We start from the raw sequence: 24881 nt of genomic DNA on the forward strand, positions 1-24881 counted from the left end.
AAGCTAACAAATTTATTGTGGCATCAACTTTTGTGGACTACACAACACATATCCCCCATCGTTCTGCCCAGACACTGAGGTCCAGCGCCGAGGGCCTTCTGGTGGTTCCCTCGCTGCGAGAAGTGAGTTTACAGGGAACCAGGCAGAGGGCTTTCTCGGTAGTGGCACCCGCCCTGTGGAACGCCATCCCACCAGATGTCAAAGAGAAAAACAACTACCAGATTTTTAGAAGACATCTGAAGGCAGCCCTGCTTAGGGAAGCTTTTAATGTTTAATAGACTATTGTATTTTTATATTCTGTTGAAAGTCACCCAGAGTGGCTGGGGAAACACAGCCAGATGGTCGGGGTATAAATATTATTATTATTATTATTATTATTATTATTATTATTATTATTATTTAACTGAATGCCACAATACTCTTTGTTCCTTTTGCTGCAATAAGCAGGCAACCCCTTCAGAAAACCTGTCATAATGACATCCCAGCATTCTCTCTCAAAGGAGATACGCTAAAAATTGCACACCTGGGCAATGCAATTTGTAAGATGTAGAGTATTAATGGAAGCATTGTTGGTCTCCATTGGACATCTTCTTTCAAGGAGGGGCACCTCTTTTAAGAGTTTCAGCATCTCAAGAGTAATTTGATTTTCCACCCCAACTACTGAAGCCCCTGCGGTTGTAGGACTGCCTGGCAATGTGGTGGCACCAGTGTCGTGGAACATGGTATAATACAGAACTTCAGTCTTGTCAAGTGACACAGTCCTTTCCTTCAGTTCCCAGGCAATGTTCCCACAACTGACGGTTTCTAGTCAAATTAAAAGAGATGCAACAATGACTTTATTTTCTTTATTTTCAATCGATACTGTATGAATACAAAGTTTCTAGAAAGCTACAAAAAAATCTACCACTTTATCAAGAAGGCATCAAAATGTGTCACTTTGCAAAGACATGGAACACCTGCAGTAACCGACACAAAAATAGCATTTTTAGAGTGATGAAATAATTGCACTTAACTGTCATGGATATTAAAGTTATAACACATATGTACCGCGAAAGCTAGAATACATATTTTTTACAAAGCACTTTTATAAAAAAATTCTCTGCACACAAACCCTATAATTTTCATATTACTATCATACTAAAGATAAATTCACTTTAAAGCCAACACTTAAAACATTTTTTTAAAAAACAAAGAAGGTACCAGTACCTACACACAGACAACAACAAATACAAGAATACTGTACTGCCAAAAGGTTTGATTGAAACTCATTTTGAAAACTTCAAAATATGTTAAGACAAGATTTGAAAAGTTTCATATATATTTTTATTTTTTAAAAAAGAGCTTTCCCTCCATGTCTAAGCAGGAGGTACTTTGTCATCCAAAGGCAGATTCTACAACCCCCCCACCCAAAAAAAATAACCAGCAGCAGTACAATATTAAAGTAACCACTGACCATATATGAATATGCTTAAGTCACAAACCCAGTTTATACACATTACACAAATAAACAAAGTGAGAATTCCATTAAGTCATTTACAAATGTGAACAAATGCATGTGGCAAATAAAAAAAAATCAAAAAGAAAACTGTTTTACATAAAACGTACTGATATTAAAGAATTAAAGGCTATTCAGGCTTTACAAACTGTTATAAAATTCTTTTGTCTTTTTTCAGGCACATATCGTTGTTTTTTTATCCGCAGTCATGAGCCTGAAGCAGAGGCCCATTTGAAATAAAGAGAACAGAAACAAAATGCTGAACAAAAAATAGAACTTGTGTGAAAGGAGGTAACTGGGGCATATCCTCTCTGTGAACTGAGTGCACTTAAAGAGCTAACTGACAAAATGTATTTAGTTTGTTTTATATATATATATATATAGAGAGAGAGAGAGTACCTCATTGCCAGACCAACTTCCTAAGCTAGAGATCAAGACTTCCAAACTTCTTTTATCTTTCAAATTACCCTGTCTTTCTTTTCAGGGTGCTGGCCAGAAGGAAGAAAAGGAACAGATTTAGAGAGAGAGAAATCAACCTGAGTAAGGACTGAAATGAGGACCACTTTACATGTTACTTGCTGCCCATGGTGGCTGCACTCAAACCCTTCTCCATACCGGTGATCAATGGGGCAGGGAACGATATTTAAATCCTAAAGTTGGAAAGAGCCTGAAGGGTCACCCAGTCTAACTTCCCACAATGCAGGAGTCACAGCAAAAAAATTCCCTGGGAGGTGGCCACCCAACCTCCATTGAAGAGCCCCCAATGAATGTTTTACCATGCACTGTAGGGACCCACAGTAGACAGGGCTTGGGGAGAGTGTCAAGGATGTGATGCCCTGGTGTGCATTTAGAACGGCAGACATGGCAGATGTAAGGGAGTGTTAGTCTCTGTTGCATGGACTGCCAAGCAAACAGAAGAGCTTCTCAACAGCAGCCACAGACAGTGAACGTATATTGGTCCCTAAAGAACCATATGTTGCATGACCTCTGTTGATGATGTGGGCCAGTGTTAGTGCATTGCTCTGTAACTGACTTCTACTAAATTCTCAAAGACATCCCAAGTCATGGTTTGTGCTTACTATGATTTAGAGTACGGCAGGCATGGTTCTGAGCTACTTGTCTGCTTTCATTTCCCACCTCTGCGCATTCAGCTTCATAAGTTCACACCCATTGCCAGAATGCGGCAGCTTCCAGAAGCTGAGCCATGCCCAACCTATGGTGGTCTGTTAATTCAGACATCCAAACCATAGGTAGTGGAGAATATGAATCACAAACCTCCTCTGAACCAGAGTTTTAGACGATGCTTTACTACTAGATTGAATTAGCATAGCCATGCCTTGTAGACACCACACTAAACCACAGTTAAGCATCTTTAATCATGGTTTGGCTTGATGTCCAAACTGAGAAGGAAGAATGCCCTAGGAATTAGATCAAGGAAATAAAGTATAAAGATTTCAACTTTTCAAGTTCTGCAAGCCAACTTCCATTCAGTGTAATAGTTCACTCTGCTACTTGAAGGTGACAAAACAGGAAAGTTGAATTCAATGCAGTTGCCAACCTGAATGGACTCTAGCATGGGTAGGAAGTGGGAAAATAGTTACCAAAGTTGCAAATTATTCAGTATAGTGGTACGGTACCAAAATAAAATCATTCTAGAATTCAAGTAAGAACAACATTACATTTGTAAAGTAAGCTATGTTTCAACTGCCACAAATTGTACCATTATCCCCCCCCAATGTTGTACACCAAACAATAAATAAATTCATTCATTTGCAATAAAATATACTCCAGCCACTTGCTTACCTATATCTGTTGCAGCAGATATATTCAATTGCTGTAGATCTATTTTGGCACCATTTACACATAATGCAAAGCCAAAATACGTCTTGGCATGAATGAGCAAGCATGCGGGTGCACAGTAAGAAAACCACGGCCGCTTTATTCCTCCCTAGCCACGCCGCTGCCACATTACCAGTAGCTAAGCCACAGTTTTTCTATGAACCTGGGCTCATGAATTATCTTGCTTCAAGGAAAACACAAACTGTAACCAAGATTTGTTCTTGGTGTGCCACTCCTGAGTTGTTTGCAGGGAGACAAACCATAAGCTTGGGTTCACATGTTGTGCTAAGCCAAACTATGGCTTAGTTACTAGTACCACTGCAGCAGCAGAAGTGAAGGAGAGTGAAGTGGCTGTGATTTTCGTATTGTGCTCCAGGACACTTGCTCATTCATGCCAAGACCAAGTTCGGCTTAGTGTTAAGTGTGACTGGGGCCCGTGTACTTCTGAAGCCAAGCAATCCTTACTAGATGAAGATGTCAGAAGAAAGTGAACAAATACAAATTTAAGAAAAAGGGAGGGGTAGAACTACATATATTTACCACTTTGTGTGCCACATACTAATTTTAAATAAAAATTATTAGATTTTTTTTTTGTCTATTAAAAACAAAAGTGTATTCACAGCTACAAATCTCCTCTGCCAAGCTTTTGGTTTTACTGCTATTAGTTCTCAGTGATTATTAATTATGTTGTATCCCTCTGAACCAATGTCGGTGCTGCTGATGTCTCTCGAAAAACATGGTATTTCCCAAATGCATGGGTGGTATTAAAACGGCACTCTTTCCTACAATGAAATAGGAAATGGTGCTGTTCAAGGGTCTCCCCGAGGACATTTATTCCTAACAATTTGGTGCTAAAAAGCACAGGTCAAATGGACTGTTTCATTTTCTTCTACACTTTCATTTTCAATTTTAGGCATCCAACTGCTCAACTTTGTAAACAAAACAAGTGCAAATTTAAAGAAGAAAACCATCTTCACAGATTTAGAACTACTATAATGATGATGGTGATGATGATGATGATAAAGTCAAATTTGTCCTTTGCCTGAACTTCTGCTATTTATATGGGCTCGTGTTACTCAGATGCAAGACTGGATGGAGAGGGACATGGCAAAGGGTGAAATACTGACCGCTTTCCTATCCTTGCCAGCCAGCAATGCTGCATAAACAATCACAAACGGTTGAATAACATAGAGAATAGTTTTTCCAGCATGATGCACTCTTGTGATTTGCAAAAAGCACGCTACTATAAAAAGTACTCTTTTGAGAATGGAGGCCTGTTAGTTTTGACTGTTTCCAATAAACCAAAGGCATTATGGTGATCTCTAAATATTTTTGGTCTCTACAAATTGTCATTTATTATGGCAGCACTTTTCTAAGCTGGAATTTCAAAACCAAAGGCACTTGCATGCGAGAGTGCAGAGAGTCACAAAGGTTTAAGTATTTGGTCATGAGAATTTAAGAAGGCAGCATTATTATTCATACAATTCACTTTTTGCAGAAAATTCTAGCGCGGTTAAAAGGTTTCATTTTGGTATCGATATTCCAACTATGTAGTGACAGGGTGACTTATATAGGACGGTGTTTTAGGGCCAAGTAGCCAAACGGCTTCTCTTCGGGAATTTTTTTTTTCCTTTTTCCTTTAGTTAAGTAAACCAATTAATTTACTACATAAGATTGGCATGATAAGCTAAAAGGTACTTCTACTATAGCACTAAGGCACTGCATATTGTAATGCTTTGGCAGCTCGGAATTAAGAAGTTCCTACGACAAAGTAACAGTTAACAAGGGAGATGCTTCCAGCTTACAAAAGAGCTCACAGTTTACAGGCAGCCTTTTGGACTACACAACCCACATAAACATCTGACAGACTTAAGGCTTTCCAGAAGAAACATGCACAGGGGGTTTACACCCAACGTAAAGGTAAAGGCAAGGCAAACAGCTCCTGGGAAGGTTTTACAAAAGTGGAGATGCAAGAAACATTGTGACTCTTCAAACAGCAGAGTTATTACATACATCGTGTCCCAGACTGCATTAACGCAAAAGAGAGAAGTGTACCTGGTTTGCAAACTGACTGCTCTTCCACACACCTCAAGGGGTTGCTTTGAGATGCACGTTTATTCTAAAAACGTCCAACTTCTTTTAAAAAACAAATCCATCAAAACCAAAAGCCTCGTAAAAGGTAACATTTTTTTTTTAAAAAAAAGTAGTTTTAGACTTGTAACACCAAGTGCTTCAAAATAAAGGGCTACTTTAGATAAGTAAGATGCAGTGCTAATTCTCCGTTAGTGTTAAAAACTGATGAAGAGTTACAGCCATATAAGCATCTGATTTTACAGTTCACAGAGTTAAAATGACTGAGAGGTTCATCTGCTTTAATGTCTGTAGGACAAAAGGCGTGCAGCTTGCAGAGCCTAGAGGCTATACAGTACTGGACTGACTGCAGCATGCCAGGAGAAGGGCTGAATAGGAGTCATGAATGGAAGACTGCATGCAACGTGTTTCAGTTTTGCAGTGTTCCAGAAGTTGAGTAGCTCCTCTGACAATTGAATAGGGCAAATCTCCAAGCTATTTATACCTTGAGCATTTTCTGCCCCCATGTTGGATTCTAACCGGGTGAAAGGTTTTATGCAGGCATAAAGAAGTTTGCTTTCTGAAGTAACAATTATTCTAAGCAGCACACTGAATATGTTTCTTAAGGATGCACGAAGCTGCATTTCAAAGTGCAATAGCTGTTGACCTAGTGCCTTAATGTAAAGAAAGACATTCTCCATAGTTCATGATTTCATCCTGTGGGCTATACAGCTTCTCATAAGTGGCTGTAGGCCAGAGGTAGGCAACCTAAGGCCCGAAGGCCGGATGCGGCCCAATTGCCTTCTCAATCCGGCCCGTGGACGGTCCTGGAATCAGCATGTTTTTATATGAGTAGAATGAGTCCTTTTATTTAAAAGGCATCTCTGGTTTATTTGTGGGGCATAGGAATTCGTTCATCCCCCCTCCCCCTAAAAAATATAGTCTGGCCCACCACATGGTCTGATGGACGGTGGACCGGCCCACGGCTGAAAAAGGTTGCTGACCTCTGCTGTAGGCAGTAGGCGGAGAGAGGCAAATCCTTGAATGGGAACTGTAGCAAAGTTGTTGTGTTTCTAGCTCATCAAACCTTACAAACCTCATGTAGTGATAGATTTCTGGGTGATTTGCAGTTTTTCACTACCTAACACAACTCTCTTCTATCTAAATTCGGCTGCTGAAATGAAGGCAGCTAACTAAAAGTAGACTTTTGTGTGAAATAACTGTATGTTCAGTTTAGTTCTACAACTGAAGCCAAATCTCCAAACTCAGAATGTGCTCAGATGGACCATGTTCCTTCATTCTAACTATGATTTATTTCTATTTTTTTTACTAGGCTCTGACTGATGGATTTTGGGGTGGTGGTAAAAAAGTAGACCCAACAAGTCTGATGTTTGCCCGCCCTGTATTATAGGTTAACATTTACTAATAACATAAACCAGTTCCAATATACTTTTTCAGCCTTTCATCACGTCGGGCAAGAATATATATTTACAAAAGCTGCCTCTGAAGGGGAATCAAATCTTGTGTAGTGATAATAGATTTATACCTCTTTGAAAAAAGCTCTTCCTCACTTGTTCTTAGGAGCACCAAATGTTTCTACAGTGATGGAGGGGATGTGGGATGCACCGTGTCTAGGAAGTCTGAAAATGGATTGTAGGAATTGATAATAAGATCCAGTGTAAATTCATATGCTTCATGGTTTGAGGCCATTAACTATCAGAGTTTTCACCTTATTGAGTGAACACATCCTGTTAAGATGGGCCTACACAACTTGTGATCTACAAGCCACATACATTGTCAGGCCTTTTTTGGGTGACAGTACTCACTGGTAGGAAGTGCATGGGTATGGAGTCACCTCTTGTTGTTGTTGTTGCTCATGGGAACCATTTTGTACAGGCTCCCATGCCATGTTTATCAATATATGAGGATTGTCACCTCTCTTCTAACCCCCCAAAGTACTGCACTTTGTGGTCTGTCAAGTGTTTGACAACCCTCCTGTTTTTGCATTTTCAGGCAAGCTGAAAGAGAAGGAGATTTCAATGGGGCTCATAAAGTAATAATTGTGTCTTTTTTGTTTGGCGAAGCCTGTGATTTTCTAGCATTTTAAAGACATTAAAAACAGATGAACCTTTTGATTGTATATCTATTATCATCTCAACCACAGTGCTTTTTGTGGTTTTCAGCTGACAGTTTAATTGTAATTCAACAGTCACTTTAATTCCACCCCCCCCTTTACATTTGCTTATCACTAATTTTGGTGTTGCAATTTATAGACTCATTAGGAAAAACAAAACGAAAACAAATTGTTCATATAATATATAACCACACACAAAAGATTACGTACACCATAAGTCTAATTTTTCAGTATTTACCTAGTTATTGCAAAACGAGTCATCTTTTAAATAAACAAATGTCCTTATTAGTACAATACTTTATACCTTTTTAATGCACTAGATATAATTAGTAAAAGGGAGGAAGTCTTCTCGCTTTGCAATACCTGCTTGAAAAGTTAAATGGGTTAGAAGGTTAGTTTTAATACAGAGGGAAGAAAAATAATATTTTTTGCCTACTTTTAGGACCTGTCTGCTCCCATCAGGCATTTTTAAGGCTATGTTTGTCATTTGGCTTCAAACAGAAATTGAGTTACAGTTATAAAATAATTTAGTGAATTACATTCGTTTGTATCGTCCACAGTAATCAGTTATGAAGATAATTCTAAGAAGAATTTGTGTGCTAATTTATGCTTATAGTTAAAATTCATTTCAATTTCACTAGCATCTTAAAAACAGGGTTTTTAAAAAATTAATTTAGACAAAACACCTCATAAACTCTTATAATTGCTGTTAAGTTTTCCCATGGCAAACGCTCTGTCTTATATTTTTCTAACACAACAACAACTAAAATTAAAACTTCCACAAAGGCCTTGAAATTCTTAAATATAGTCTTCCCAAGGAACGGTGGTTTTTTATATATAAATTTGAAGAACACTTTGTTTTAGAAAGAATTTGTACAACTGTACCAGAATTTCACAGCTACAATATATATTGACACACTAAAATGAGGTTTAGAAAAATGTAGGGGAAAGCTCAGCCAGAGGAACTGCCACTTAGTGTTGAGGTTGACAGTCTGTGTTTTGATAAGGAGTTAAACAAAACATGTCTATAAATAACTGTTCAGTCCTTTACAAGCCTGTAGATGTGATGCTGTGCACCATGTTCACTGTTTGAAACTTCAAATACACAAGCCATGCAAAGTAGGGTTTCTTGCGTGTCCCTGTTCGTTACAACCTGTTTGTGTTTTTATACATATAAAGAAAAGGAAAAAAGACAAGACATTAGAAACTGGGTCATTTGCTAACACAGGAACAAAAGCAAAATATGTAATTGTAAGCACTGGAGATACACACACACACACACACACACACACACACAATTTCACTCTCATATATGAAGAGACATACACCTCTCATCTGTCAAGGTTTCTTGGTTAATGCCTCTCTAATGCTGACTTTTGACTCAGTGCATATAGACATTAAAGAGTACTCTGCGGGTATGAGAGACATTATTATTATTATTATTATTATTATTATTATTATTATTATTATTAAACCATATTTTACTAGAGTGCATAATCCTATCTCCTGTATCTCCAGCACTATGTAGTCTACAACATATTGAGTAGGACTTCTCATGGAAACCATCTCAACTGGATTCTGACCTAGGTTCTGCAGATCCATATTTCTGACAGAGTTTCTGGAAAAGAATCTGGCAAGGCAGGATCTGCTTTTTGGGAAGCTTCCAGAGGCATATTTTTGGAATACTTCCTGGGAAAACCAAGCTGCTAAGATTTTAAAGGAACAGTTTGCAGGAATCTCCTTTCTCCTCTTTGAGAATGTGCAAAACTGCACAGCAGTACATTGGTAAGAGCAGAACCGATCTAGAAGCAAAAAGCCACCGTGAGCCAAAATGTTCTATTCCACTTATCCCTGAATTTAAGGCCAAGCAAGAAAAACAACACAAGGCTACGATGGAGCTCTGTAATCGGAGCTGCGTAACCCAATCTTTAAGGGCTTAGAAGAAGGGTAGTGGGTAGGAAATCAGAAGCTAGGAGAGAGGAGGGAGGACGAAAAGAAGGAAATATAAAGGTGGGGCAAACAACAAAGAGGGATCCCACGCAGGTCAGTTTTCCAGAGTCCAAAATGTTCTTAGGGTATTCAAAAGCTACTGTGATAGATGCATTCAAAATAGGTGATTAACATTGAACATAGCTTGAAACGAGTTGTTTCACAAAGTAAACTACCAGGTGTCCCAGAGAAGAACTATTTTCTTGGCGCTCAGAACCAACTAGGAAGTGAATTTACCAGGACTTCCATGTCTCCAATCACAGCTATGGCGGGACAACCAATGCGGACACCAGGCCCAAAACTCACCCAGGCCAAGGAAAAGATTACTGCCCCCCTGTTACTGCAAACTCTATTGCTAAATGAGCAGTGGGTGAATTCTAGAAGTAGAAATATTATTTACTACAGCTAGATTACATCCTCCTTTCCCTGCTGGGTTCTAGGTCCAGGGTCAAGGCAAAGAGGCTAATGAGTGGCCAACCAGATATATAAATTCTCCACCAAAGAGGTCCAGTTTATAAATTGTCTCTGGTGGATTTGCCACAGAAAAGCCACATCTCCATGGCTGCCTCCTATATCGGATCAGTAACTCGTAAAGCTGCCTAGTACAGAGTGTTTGGACCGCTGTGTAGATTTAGTAGCAAGACTGGAGGTTCTGCAAGCCAAGATTAAAGCACAGAACCTACATTTGGCAGTAACATTGTACTTAACTCAAGGGCATGGAATTTCTAATCCTTTCAAAAGGAACCAAATAAAAATCTGCCTGCTCCCAAAGAACTGCAGAAAACCGCCAGAAAAAGTGAAAGAGAGAAACGTTACCAATAAAATTGTAAAGTTTTCCAACACGCTGTTCATCATATATTTTTCTGGTAAATGCTTGAGCTTGTGGATGAAATTGATCATATATTCACACATTGGAGAGCGGTTTATTCTAAACACAAACCGGCCATTCTCAAACCGTGCGTATTCAGTCTAAGGACAAAAGGCAAAAGAGAACAGAATGGAACTATCAATGAATGAAAAGCTCTTTTTTATTTTTAAATGTCAGCCACTGTATAAAATAAAGACATCTTAGGATATTAAAATCAAAATTTATTTCAACTAAATTAAACATACCATGTAGCTAAAATATCAGTTTCTCATAAAAGGAACATGAGGAAATAATGTATTGCTTATAAAATAACCTTAAATGCTGCCTTGATATTGTGGCTCTGATATAAACTAGGGCTTGAAGGAACAATTAAAATTCATATTACAGGGGCTTTCCTGTTTTCTCTGTTGAGATGGGAAATGTTTTGAATGTACTATTAATATTCTCTATTCAATGTGTTGAGCATTCTCAGGCTCACAGAATAAATCTCACATGGAACTCTTTTTGGTACTTTGCAACTCCAGGAACTTTTGGTCAGGGCCACCACTTAATTCAAGTTTTGTGTGCATGTGTGCACTGATTCTTTAAGGATCATTTGTGAGCAGGAACAGAAGAATGGTGGATCTTTCCAACTGAAATGTAACCCCTGCACTAAAATCCCACTACAGGGAAACATGTGTGCACATGCATGTATGCATGTATACACATACATACATGCACAATGTAAACGTATAATAGAGGGTGCTGCTGCACGGTATGCAGGATGCCCTTCAGAATATCAGAGCTACCACAGACATTCATGGCTTTGCATGTGCCCTCCTAGAGGAGTCTCTTTCCCCTCTTCCAAATGGATAAGCAAATCAAAACTGGGTTGTAAGGAGTCTATTCTATTCAGCCCTTAGTACAAAATTATGTAGAGATCCACCAGGATCCTGCATTAGTATTAACTGCAAACCAGGGGTAGCCTATGCAGAGTTCTCCAGAGCTTGTTGGTTTACAACTCCCATCATTCAGCCCCAGGCGGCATGGCCAATGCTCTGGGATGAGGAGAGACGTAGTGCGACAACATCTGGGTGTCCCCCAAATTGGCTTACTCTGCTGTAAGCTCAGTGATTTAAACCAAGGACAGCTTGGAGGGGAAAAACACTTCTAGAGAAAACAGTGACCTGGCAGCAATCAGGCAAGCAGCAAGTTTGAAAATCATACCTCTACTTTTTCTACCACTTGCTTCCCGAACGAGCAGACTTTGGTGGAACAGGTGATTGTCATGTTTTCTGAGCTCTCATACTGACTAGTTACACCATAGAATGCTCCTGTATCATCTTGGATGTTGCAGTTTAAGTCCGCCTGCAGGAAAAACAACAACAGATGCTTCCTCAACTACCGAAATTATTGCAAAAAAAGAGAAAGTATTTATTATGAATGTCATTTGAAATAAAAATTGATCTGCTTTAGCAATCCCCATCAAAAGCAGACTTAAGAGCACAAAAGAGCAAATTGCATTGATATTTCCTGCAGCTGCAAAAGAGTTGCCAGCAGATTTTGCACAGCAGCTTTGCAAGATGGGACTGGGATGCAGATAACACACCTGCAGCCCCAGGCAAATTTCAAGGGAGTGCCCTGAAACAATTCTCATTGCCAAGGACAACAGCTGTGCTATTTCTCTTAGGCTTGGGTTCTGCGCTTCCAAATCGTAAAAGCTTTTGACAGCCCAAGTACCATCCCAAGGAATTAAAAATATAAAGATACAGCAGTTCCATGGAAAGAATAAGGATTTATCGGCTTAGACCCTGAAGATCAGACTGGAATTGGATTTGGATAGCTAACCCAGCCACATAGTCAAATAACCGAGGTCCATAAAAATAACCCACCACTACAACCCGAAACGATTAGCGACATATATTCTCCAGCCCCATATTTGGCTGGAAATATGCTCTTCAAGTGAAGGATGAATGCTTCTGTAATGCATGTCTGAATGGTGCCTTTGCATACTGAGACTAAAAAGCAGATGCAAAAAATATTCTCTGTGCCTAAAATTTGTAGCAGAAGGAGCGGCTCCACCTCCATCATCCAGCCCTGTCACTGAGATCCAGCGCTGAGGGCCTTCTGGCCGTTTTCTCACTGCAAGAAGTGAAGCTATAGGGAACCAGGCAGAGGGCCTTCTTAGTAGTGGCACCCTCCTTGTTGAGCACCCTCCCATCAGATGTCAAGGAGATGAGTAACTATATAACCTTTAGAAGACATCTGAAGGCTGTATAGGGAACCTTTTAAGGTTTAAGGTTTTATCATGTGTCAGAGCCGCCCCTGGGTCCCAGCTCACAAAGGACCAACGCCCGGCTGTAGTTATGTACAAAAGTCTTTATTGAAGTTCAGTTTCCATTTCAAAGCCGCAGTGTGCAACTCTACGTCTTAAAGCCTAGACCGGCGAAGTCCCGTCTGAGTCTCCGCCCCCCTGACACCAGTTTAAGACTCTAGCCTTGCTCCACCTCTTCCTTAGCTCCTTCCTCCTCTGAGCCCTCCTGCCCGCTGGGGTTTCATCTTTCTGGACTCTTCTGACGCTGACCCCCCTGATTCTTGCCCCTCCTTCTGGCGGGCTTTAGGACCTGGTTCCCTATCCGGGCTACCTGCTGTGCCGCTCGCCTGTACATTTGAACTTGGCCCGCGCGCCCAGCCGGTAACCTTCCTCTCGACCGTTCCCTCGCTCTCCGACGGAGGCGTGGTCAACCCTGACTCATCTTCTCTCGCTGGTGGTGAATACGCTGGCCCTGATACCTGGGACCCTTCCCCCCCACTATGCTCTGGTGGGGAAGCTGGCCCTGATTTCCAACTGCTGCTCTGGGAGTCCCCGCTGGCCCCTTGCTTCTGGGGTGTCCCCCTTGGGGCCCCCCTTGCCCTGGCCATCGGCGCCCCCTTCTGTGAATCTTCCGATTCGCTGGAGAGGCTCATGGAATCTCTCGGGCTACTGTCCTCTTCTCCTACGCTGCCCTCGGATTGCTCCCCCTCGCTCTCCATCTCCTCCCCTCCCTGCGCTCCCGCTGCGTCCCCTATACTCCGAAGGCTGTATAGGGAACCTTTTAAGGTTTAACGTTTTATCATGTTTTTATATATCTTAGAAGCCACCCAAAAAGGCTGGGGCAACCTAGTCAGATGGGCGGGGTACGAATAATAAATTGTTATAAATTATTATTATTACTGACTGTTGATTACAGTATATAATGCATTCATCTATCAATATACTATAACTGGTCGGCATGGAGCACTGCAAGTTTTGCATATCAAGACCCTCAACTATTGGACACGATGCATCAAAAAGAACCCCACAACATGCCCCAAAACTGAGCTGGCTGCAGACAAGAAAAACACTCCACATGGGTAAGTGTTCTTGGTCTTCGGGGAAACGAGGAGGCAGCCTGCATGTGTCACAATAGTCTTGCCTAAATAGAGTCTTCAAAACAACAGAAAAGCAGCAAATGCAGAAAGATTACCAGTGGCGTAGCGTGGGGGGTGCCAGGGGTGCCGGCCGCACCGGGCGCAACTTGGGCAGGGGCGCACTCGCACTAGCAGCTCTCTGCCCCTACTAAAATCCACTGGTTAGGGAGCCCGCGCTCGCTCGGCTTGGCGAGGAGGTCGCAGAAGGGGGAGAGCAAAGCCTTCTGCCGCTGGCAAAAAAAGGAGAGGAAGCCGGGCGGGCGGGCGGGCTGGCTGGCTCGCGGGGGTCTGGCTGCGCCTGCTGCTGCCGTTGCCGCTGCTGCCGGGCTTTGACAGCTTGGCGAAGCGGAGGGAGAGGTAATTGCGTCTCTCTTTCCACTGGCCGCCTGGGTAGTGAGCCGAGCGGAGCAGGGAGTCTGGCGAGGGGGCGGGAAGAGACTTTCCCCCCTTTTTCCCACCTCGCCTGGTCAAAAAGGAGAGCGGAGTCTCCTCAGGGTGCCCTCAGGCAGGGCAGGGCAAGGCAAGCAGAGCGAGGAGGAGAGAGAGGGGAAGGGGGGGGGAGCAGCCAGGAAACGACGCGGTGTGGAGGGGGAATCAATTAAGGAGAGAAGCCTCGCTGCTGCTGCTGCTTGGGAGAGTAAATTACTGTACTTGCCTTGCCCCGGGTTAGGGGGCGCAAATTATTTGCCTTGCCCCGGGTTGGGGGGCGCAAATTACTTGCCTTGCCCCGGGTGCTGATAACCCACGCTACGCCGCTGAAGATTACAAAGCCCTTTTCCACAAAAAGAGGGGGTTTCCCAAGGGAGCAGCATAATTAAAACACAAATATTCAGTAGTTAAAATTGAACATGGAGAGGTCACTTGTTAAACAGCACAGAGGCTTCAATTACAGTGGAAACGCCGTGAGGCCTCAGTCATATGAGCGTATTAGACTTCCCCTCCTTCTCAATGAGTAGGGCTCAAAGAGCAGAGATTCCAAATTGTGAAGCAATTCACACACACACAACTGCATCATCTGGATCTTTGGCACACTTTGCTGCCAGTTGTGTGCTGCAGCTTTGGAAACGCTTCCAGGTCTGCCACATGGCTGGGCTTTTGATGACCAGGCCAAGCTATTCTACTTCCCAGCTGCTCTCTGACTCATTCAGGGGAACCAGCACACTTGCACCAAGTTGCAAGCGGGCGGGCAATGGCTTGTGAAGAGCTTTGCACGAGTGCCATAAAGCTCGCCGTGCAGCAACGGTCCTCTCTGAGGCAACATAGGGGGCGAAAGCAGCAGGAGTGGCTTCTTCCATCTCAGTTTTGTTTCAAATGTCTCTGAAACGCTGGCTAAAGATGGTCAGTCCACACAGCTGACCTCATCTCTCTACGGCAACTCGCTTGCCAAGTCTCATTCCGTTATGCAATAAAAATCACATCTAAGGAAGGGGGGGACACACATTACAATAGCTTTTTTGTGAATGAAGGAGACAAAGAATCAACATGCCTCTAAAGACGGCAGCAGACACACATGAGGGACGTGGGAGGAGACCATGTGGCTGAGCTCTTTCTGAACACTAACCACACTGAATTCATTATTTGTTAACAGTGCCTGACAAAGGAACAGCATTATATTTTTCAGGTCACAGCTATTTTACATGATAAGAATAGGAACAAACCTAACCATCCAACTCATGTTACTTTGCCACTAATTATGGCATATATTTACATCTATAAAATGAGAGAGATTTTTGGACATGATTTAATGCCCTTTTATTGTGCAGATTCCTTTATTTCCATTCCACATTTGAATTTCAAAAATGCTTTGGACTTCAAAGCATCTTTTTTTTTATAAAAAAGTGTACTAATTACAATACACATTATTTTCTAGAACTGCTTGTTTGCATTGCAGATTTCTGAAATGATAGGTATTCATTAAAATGCACTTATTAATATCACCCACACTTCTTAGAATGAGAGTTTTGCTCTCCATTTTGCAATGGTGTTCAGACACACAAATAGGTTTTCATTACAAGGCAATATTGCAATCGTCTAATATTGCAACAGCACAATTCTAAACATGTTTATTCAGAAAACAAGGCTCATTGTCTTCATTGGGACTTATTCGCGGGTTGACATGCGAATGCGTTTATAAAAGTACCGTAATCAATCCTTTCAAAAGGAGGTTATGCACTGAACTGAGCCAGCTCAGAGCATGCACTTATAAAATATCTCAATCTTTCATTCCACCTGATATGAAATCATCCATAATATCTCATGCTAACAGGTTTATTTGGAAAACTGTGCCAAGATACTGCACAAATAAATAGTACACAAAATATGAGAATGTATAGTTAACGATACATTTGTTGATATAAACATTGAGCCTGGCACAAGATGGATGGGGCCAAAGCTAGGAAATACTCTGTAGTAGGGTTCAGATGTACGCATCTCAGCTTAAAAGGCCAAGATATAAACAAGACTTCTGCCCACAGGGTCACAACTATGAAAGGACACCTCATCAAAAAAAATGGTATGGTAGATGGAGACATGCCTAGTCAACACTTGCAGCAAACGGTGTGCATGGTTACACCACAGAGCTACAGGATTATAGCCACCTTCTCCAGCTGCTTCCTTGAGGGTGATGTAATATATAAATAGGGCAAATGTATGTCTATGTGTCCAATCCTTTCCTTCAAATCTGGAGTGAGAGGCAAGTGGTTGCTCGTATCAGAGTTTTGGGCTGTCAGAGAAAATGGGAGCGGAAGTTTTCTGATGTTCATTTATTCATTTCATCTCCAGGCCATAAATCAACCCAGTGAATACAACTGCTATTCGCTGTTGCCTTCTTACCGCAAACTACATTTAATTGATTACATGTCCCCACCCCAATTTGCATTGAATTTCCTTTACATTGAAATGAATGGGCTGGAACAAGGTACTGCGATGTAATTTACGTAAATTATGTAAATTCCACCATAGCAGACGGTGAGAAGGACAACAGGTTTTGGTGGAAGTTGAACTGCAGCAGAACAGGAGCACTGCTGCAAGGAACCAATATAGGGAAGAAGGGAAAACGATGTCTTCTTGCATATTTTTCTGGGTTACAAACTTTACTACATGTTGCAGTTAGCTTTGCCTCTTCACATCTCGGAAGGCTCACTCTCTACCAGCAAGGAACATTGGAGAGGCTTGAAGCACTTGGTGGCAGCTAATATTCCCTGCTTTCTACTCTCAACCACTGGGAAAAATTAGGAGGGAGAGAACCGCTGGAAAAAGCCCAGATAGCAGTTCCTCCACCCCTGTAATTATGACTCAGCACAGAGAAAGGCACAAGATGAAGAAGAATTTAAAGCCTCTTCACCTTAGGGGCTATAGGAAGGGACCCTTCATAGTTCTAAACAGCAAGAATGGGGTTCCTTTTCACATGGTAATTATAGCATATGGAATGGCTCTAGGATGTTAAAGCAAATGCATACCATGGGAGAAGAGTCTGGGCAGACCTAAACTGTGTCGTTTCACCATACCTTCAAGGTCCTAACTTGCTGCATGTGTCAACAGTCCTTTTATGACCATCCATTATCTGTTTGTGGATCAAGCATTCTTTGGTGGGAGCTCTCAAAAATCTCATATCAGGCAAATGTATATTAATGAGGCTTTTTAAAAAAAGTTTCACTTTCCCCTCTTAGAAATGTTATCTTCCAGGCCAGTAGGGCACACAGTATGCAGCCTACCTACATGCAGGGTTTGAGGCAGCCCTCAGTTTGACTTTACAAAAAGCGCTGGCTACACAACAGTCATTAACAGCAGCATTTTTGTGACATCAGGGATTCTTACATGCAGGGATGTCTTGATGGTGCAGTCAGCATTGCTAACCTGTTCCACTAGATGGCAGGTGACAGTTTGCAGATTGTTTCAGTACCAGTTGTAGAGTGAGCATAATGTCAACAAGCAGTAAAGGAAGCCTGCTCTTGGTAAACTGGATCAGTTTTAAAAATGTTGTGCTAACATGCTAAAATTAGCTGTAAATTACTCATGCCTTTGCAGGGCTGGCAAGATTGAAAACCTGTCACGCTACAGTTCTGAATAAATATTCTGCCTTGGTTTTTGAATAAGATTTTGGCATTACTTAAAAAGACAAACTAGATTACTCAGTGCCTGATCGGAACCATGACACTACTACGACAACGGTTATCTGTTTTGCTGTAAGAACTGTCAGGATTGAAAATAAATTTATTAAATCAAGCGGCTGTTCAAAATTAGTGGCAGCAGCACTGAATACTTCAAATAGTTTTGATTGTGATGACTGGTTAAAGTACAGAGACACTGGATTTGTATAATACTATTTTGACATACTGCTGAACTGTTTTATTGAAGCAATGTTAAGTTTTAACTTTGTTTTCACTTTACTTTTATTCTACTGTACTGGGTTCACCACCTGAGGTTCCTATGAGATGAAGGTTGATCTAAACGTATAAATGAATGGGAGCATAGGTTTGTAAATCTGGTGGGATAACTGCTGACCTTTGCCATTATTGAAACTGTATTTGGTAAGAAATAGCTTTAAGACAACCCCGACTGGCTGAGATCAAAGGCAGTTCTTTGTAGCCATCATGGGCTAATAACCATTGATGGACTAAACCTCCATGCATTTGTCTAATTTTCTTTTACAGACATTTTAGTTAGGGCCCTTCAGCACATATTGGGGCAGAAAAATACATTAATTTTATGCTGTGTGAATATCTTTTTCCCTCTGTCTGTTCTGAATCAAATGCTGTCAATTATATTGGATGACCCAAAGTTCTAGCGTTTTGAGAGAAAAGTGTCCCTCCACCCACTTTTCCTACACCAGCCAAGAAAGTACATTAGAACATAAGAAGAGCATGGCTGGATCAGGCCCATCTAGTCCAGCATCCTGTTCTCACAGTGGCCATCCAGATGCCTATGGGAAACTAGCAAGCAGGACCTGAGCAGCACAGTACCCGCCCCCCCCTTCTGCGGTCTCTAGAAAATGGTATTCAGAAGCATGCTGCCTTCAAGAACAGATGTAGAACATAGTCATTAAGGTTAGCAGCCACTGATAGCCCTGCCCTCCATGAATTTGCATAAAGGTAAAGGGACCCCTGACCATTAGGTCGAGTCGTGACTGACTCTGGGGTTGCGGCGCTCATCTCGCTTTATTGGCCGAGGGAGCCAGCATACAGCTTCCGGGTCATGTGGCCAGCATGACTAAGCCACTTCTGGCGAACCAGAGCAGCGCACGGAAACGCAGTTTACCTTCCTGCCAGAGCAGTACCTATTTATCTACTTGCACTTTGACGTGCTTTCAAACTGCTAGGTTGGCAGGAGCAGGGACCAAGCAATGAGAGCTCACCCGCCAAGGGGATTCGAACCACCGACCTTCTGATCGGCAAGTCCTAGGCTCTGTGGTTTAACCCACAGCGCCACCCACGTTCTCTTTTAAAATCATCCAAGGCTATCACTGCCTCCTGAATTCCATAGTTTAACTATGTGCTTTCTTTTGTGTCTCTGTCATCTTTCAATATTCAGCTTCGTAGGATGTCCCCAAGTTCTAGTGAAGGCATAGGCAAACTCCACCCTCCAGATGTTTTGGGACTACAGCTCCCATCATCCCTAGCTAACAGGACCAGTGGTCAGGGATGATGGGAGTTGTAGTCCCAAAACATCTGGAGGGCCGAGTTTGCCTATACGTGTTCTAGTGCGATGAGAGAGGAAGGGGAATTTTCTCTATCTGCCTTCTTCATACCATGAGAAAGATAATAGAACATTTAGGAAAACAACAACAGCAGAATATTTTGAATATCTCACCCAAAATTTTACGAGGAAGAAGGCATTCTGAGGTCCTTTTCCAAACAGCTCCTTCAAGCCGCCCTTCTTTTCAGGGAATTTGTCATAAATCTGGCGAATGTCTACTGATTCCAGCAATGGATCGCTGTAAGAATGGTTGGCATGCCCAATGTGCACAAAGAGGTGTTTGTTATACTGTGGAAGTAAAGAAATAAAAAGCATTATTACTGATGTCATAAGAACTTTGCATTTCTAATGCAAATAACATATCTTTCCATTTGTTGGGGTTTTATGCTCTTTCTGTTTGCACAATACCTAGAGGATTTATTTTATTATTCCATGTAATAAATAAATGTGCATGCTAAAATCAGAAGAAAAAAGGAAAATAGGTGATTCGGTGTCCTGAAATGGAATGCAGTGCAAACAATCAGTCATGAAACTTGGTGTGAGGGAATCCGCCTATGCCTGTTCTAAATCTCGGGTTTCTGTGCAGAAAAATGAGGATTGAAAACAGAATGGATGAACTACAGGTGACCAGCAGAAGTAGCCCAGGCTTTAGGAGCCACCTCTGGACTGAGACAGCAGAGTCTGACTTCTGCCTGCCTCACCAGCTTGGTAGGCTGGAGGCAAAGTCACAGCACAGCTGAAAGGAAGCACAGCAGGAAGATTCTTCACAAACTTGCTTTGAAGGTGATGAAGTTAAGTCTGATTTCTGTACAACAGCTGCTAAGAAAAACAGGAGGTAGACAACAGTTTGCAGTTTTTAATTGTATATAAAACTGAAATGCCTGGACACTGATTTGTGAAGTCCCTCTTCAAAAGCCTGCATTTATTTATACAGTGGTACCTCTGGTTACGTACTTAATTCGTTCCGGAGGTCCGTTCTTAACCTGAAACTGTTCTTAACCTGAAGCACCACTTTAGCTAATGGGGCCTCCTGCTGCCGCTGTGCTGCCGGAGCACAATTTCTGTTCTCATCCTGAAGCAAAGTTCTTAATCTGAGGTACTATTTCTGGGTTAGCGGAGTCTGTAACCTGAAGCGTATGTAACCTGAAGCGTATGTAACCCGAGGTACCACTGTATTCTATCTTTCTTCCATGGCGCACAAGGCAACACACATGGAGGTTTGACCAGTTTAGTTTTCATTATGTCATGTGCCCCCAGACTAGGTCATGGGACCCTCGCTATGTAAAGAATTGTTCTATTGACTTGACAAGCTTTATTTGTCTTTAGCTGTATGAGTATAGATGGATATTAAATATAGTTGACAGGATAGAAAGTTTGTAAATTATTAGATCAACCCTTTTCGTGACAGTGGCATTGAGGTTCTAGGCTGCATCTCTGTTTTGCAGAGAATTTAAGGGGGGTGGAGGCTCTTGTATTTTGGACTTGTTGCTCATTTGGCCACTGGTGAGATAAATAATAAGTAGCTGATTAGGTCTTATAGTCCCTAATGAAGGTATCATCAATGGTTGCACCTGCGGAGGCCTTCCCTAGTTGCTGAATTTAGGCTTGAAAACAGAATTAAGTTGTAACCAATAGAATATTTCTGTGCAACATCTGAATCCGAAGAGGGCTTGCAAGCCCTGAACTGGTGGCCTGGGCTTGGTGGTGAGCTGGATGAGAGCTGATAAACTGACTCTGAATCCTGGCCATCATGGCACTGTGGGTGGGTGATTCCAGAGTCTGGATAATCGGTCAACTGCCTGCTTTGGAAGGGTCAGATTCATAGTCTAGAGTGCTCCTGGATCCATCTGTTGCTAGAGGCCATGGGGACCTCAGTGGCCAAGAGTGCTTTTTACGAACCATGGTCGGCAAAACAATTGTGGTGCTGCTCTAGAAGATGAAGCTGGTGCAGAATGCAGCTGCTCAACTGCTGACTGGGATGGAATACCACCATCATGTTGCTGAAAGAACTTGCCTGGCTGCTAGTTAGCTATCAAACTAAGTTCAATATGCTGGTATTGGCATACAAAGAGCTATACAGCTTGTGATCTGAATACCTAAAATATAGCCTCATCCCCTACATACACAACTGATCAATGACCCTGCCCCAGTAATGAGCACACATGGGCACCTGCCCCGGGCGACATAGATACACGCTCCACTGCTGATTCATTCTGCACAGTGTCTTTCATGTGGTGGCACCTACCCACTGAAACCTCCTCCAATTATATATTAGGCAAGCACCTTCCCTATTGTCTTTCTGAAACCTGCTGAAGGTGTTTCTCTTTCAGCAAACCAAATGGAGATCTTTATCCCAACTGAAAACTGCATTGGCTCTGAACTGGTTTTATGTCCATGCTGCTGTTGTTTTTTTAATGGTTCTTAACACACACACACACAGTTGAATACATTATTTTTTATTATATTCATACATGAAATACACAGTAATAAGTTGTGCTTGACTGTGGCTTGTGTGTGTTGTCTACAACAGTTTCTTTGGTTTGCAAACACACCCATAGGTGACCCAATGTTTTGCTTGTGGACTTCCCATAGGCATCTGGTTGAGCACTGAAGAAACAGAATGCCGAACAAGATGGTCCTTTGGTCTGATCCAACAGGGCCCTTGTTACATCCTTAGGAATCTGTCTACCAGTTAACTACTTAAAATAATCTCACATGATAAAAGGTAGAGTAAAACAGAGAAAACATATTAATCTGTACCTGCAGCCAGCATTGTCATATTTTAGTAGCTTCCCTTCCAAGGCAGGATTTAACACTATATCAGATCTAAATTCAATTCGTTCAATTATGAGCTAGTCCCACAGCTTTTCAATCAATTAGGAATATTTTTGTCCAAACTCCTCTTTCATAATAACCTGAATTATGTTACCTCCAAATACAAGTGGAAAACCTATCCAGTCTTTGCTTACAGACCAGAGGGGTAGCATCAGCCAAAGAGGGTGTTTCTTCTTTAAAAAGTAGAGTTCATAAACAAATGAATGGAGGGAGTGAATGCATGAATGAGCAAACACATGAATGAATGAATAAATGAATGAATGCTTATGAGTAAAAGCCTTTGAAAGGGCAGGCTTAACTTGCATACCGATCAGTTACACAAGAATTACAGTAATTATCGTCCTATTCTGTAACAATAAGTAATTACCATACAGCATCTGCACAATTGCTAGCTTTACCATCTTGCTTGAGATGCCAACTACAAAAGCAACAAGCTTGTTATCCTCTTTAAAACTCACGTCTAAAACTATGTATGTAAAAGTTTTTATGTATACACCAAACTGTACCTCTGTAACACCACAATTTAAATTAGGAGGAGCTTCAAATCGCTCTCCTAAAACCATCTATATTGAAATAGCTGTACTTCTGGACTGGACTTCTTCTCAACAATACCTTAGACCTCTGAAGTTAAGAATATGGGAAATGGTAGAATGTTGCACCATCTAAGGACCTCAAGCCGGTCAGAAGTTGGAACAATCACAAATTAGGGATATATTGCCTAAATAATTCTTACAGCTTCCTTCTGAAAATCACCTTGATTTCTAGGAGCTTTTCCTTTTGACTTGTCATTGCAGAATATTCTCTAGGAATAAGGTGGTAACAACATTTATGCAATGGTAACAACATTTATGCAATGCTTTAGAGTGTACAAAGTATTTCACATGCATTATCACAGCAGAAGCTGCAACCTTCCAACAGTTCAGGGCTGCCACTGAGATTGCAATGTCAGCGCATTGTGATTGCAAACTGACATCATTCGTGTGTGTGACACAAGCACATCCTAGGGCATGCATGCGCAGCCACCATGGAACTTGGGAGAGACCAGCCCTTTCATTGGAAATATTGGGGGGTGCTATCCTCCCCAAGGTACCTATGCAACAGTTTGACTTCACCCCCAAAGGCGCACTCCTCCATTGCCTCTAAAACAGACAGATGTTAACCAACCAACATTATCGCAGGAATCTTTCCTGCAATCCTGTGAAGTAGGTCTGTCTTATTTACTACATTTATATCTTACTTTCCTTCCATGAAACTTAAGACAGCATACATAGGATGAGCTTAGCTTCAAAGCAAGATTGCTGCATTCTGTATCTTCAGCCATAATGAATCTGATCCCTGTATTGTATATAGTTTGCTGAGAATGACAAGATACATACATGTGAGATATAAACCCAGTCCATCCTGGCTCATAGTGTATGCTCTTAGCAACCTCACCAACTCGGAATGTACTTCCCTTCTGCTTTATTTAGTAAGATTTTCTATGAAGGTCAATTCAGGGAGTGGGAGAAAAGTTCTCAAAAACTCATGTTTCATTTTTGTGGGCACAGAATTCCTTATACACAGTGCAGACCTACACATGAGTCCTGCAAGTCCTGCATACAGAGTTTAGTGGGGCAATGGAGAAAAAGACTGAAAGTCACAATATGATTGTGTTGTTAAACTTCTGACTTAGAAACCTAAGAGACACATTGCAAAAGACAGTGTTCTTTTCAAATCCAAAGCAAAGTTAAAGGCAGCTGTGGAGCTACTACAGTTGTTTGCTGATCTTGCCAAAAGGACCAGATGCTGCTGCAGCAACAGCAAAAATTCCAACATGTTTCAGAGGGACAGATGGTATGGCATCATCTCACAATATTCGAAGGACATAAATGTTTATTTTGACATTGCATGTGTGATTATTTTCTCCTTATGTTACTGTAATTCCTACACTAAACAGAATGATGACTAATCCCTTCAGTCACGGCATGTTTCTAATGAACGACAATGACAATGTAGTAGGCATTAAATGAATAGATTTTTTTCAAAAAAAGAAAAGAAAAACTCATGTTGGTTTAGAGACAACTGTACACCACTTATAACATCCCTCACACTTAAAAGAAAGCAGTCTTAATCTCCTCCACACCCTGGAGAAGAGGAGCACGCAGGCTCTGAATGGGCAAAGGAGCAGAAGTAAGCAGAAATAAGGGAACAGACTTCTCAACTTGCATGCTGATCAGTGACAGATGGCAAGTGAGGGTCAAAGCCCTTCACAAAAGGCTGTGTCACAAAGGGGCAACTGAGGGGAGAGGAAAAGCCAGTGCGGGCTACCCCTTTCCACCCTGTCCATCCCATTCTGACTGCTGCAGACCCCACTTCCTGGCCTCTCTTCCTCCTCTCGATGCAGTGAAAAGCTAAGGGCCATTTCTCTTACTTCCGACAGAGAACATGACACATGGGTGGCTGAACGCCACAGCCAGACAAGTGGAGGATCTCTTCAGGGTGGTGGGCTGCAGCCTGGAGCATTGATGTACACTCGGGGTGGGGCATGA

General features: G+C 41.8%; 1 protein-coding gene across 9 annotated transcripts in view; it reads right to left on the reverse strand.

The window, feature by feature from the left end:
- Positions 1–831: 831 nt before the first annotated feature.
- TEAD1 (TEA domain transcription factor 1) overlaps positions 832–24881 on the reverse strand; it is a 178673-nt gene continuing 154623 nt past the window's right edge. For all 9 annotated transcript variants that reach the window (XM_081879020.1, XM_081879019.1, XM_081879027.1 and 6 more), the window contains 4 exons: positions 19633–19806; positions 11602–11742; positions 10344–10496; positions 832–8691 (listed from right to left, as the gene is read on the reverse strand). In XM_081879020.1, the coding sequence (XP_081735146.1) occupies positions 8578–8691; positions 10344–10496; positions 11602–11742; positions 19633–19806 (582 nt within the window). In that variant the 3' untranslated portion in view covers positions 832–8577. The remainder of the gene's footprint in view (positions 8692–10343; positions 10497–11601; positions 11743–19632; positions 19807–24881) is intronic.

The sequence above is a fragment of the Podarcis erhardii genome, assembly GCF_964252035.2.
Source record: "Podarcis erhardii genome assembly, chromosome: 1".
NCBI lineage: Eukaryota > Metazoa > Chordata > Lepidosauria > Squamata > Lacertidae > Podarcis > Podarcis erhardii.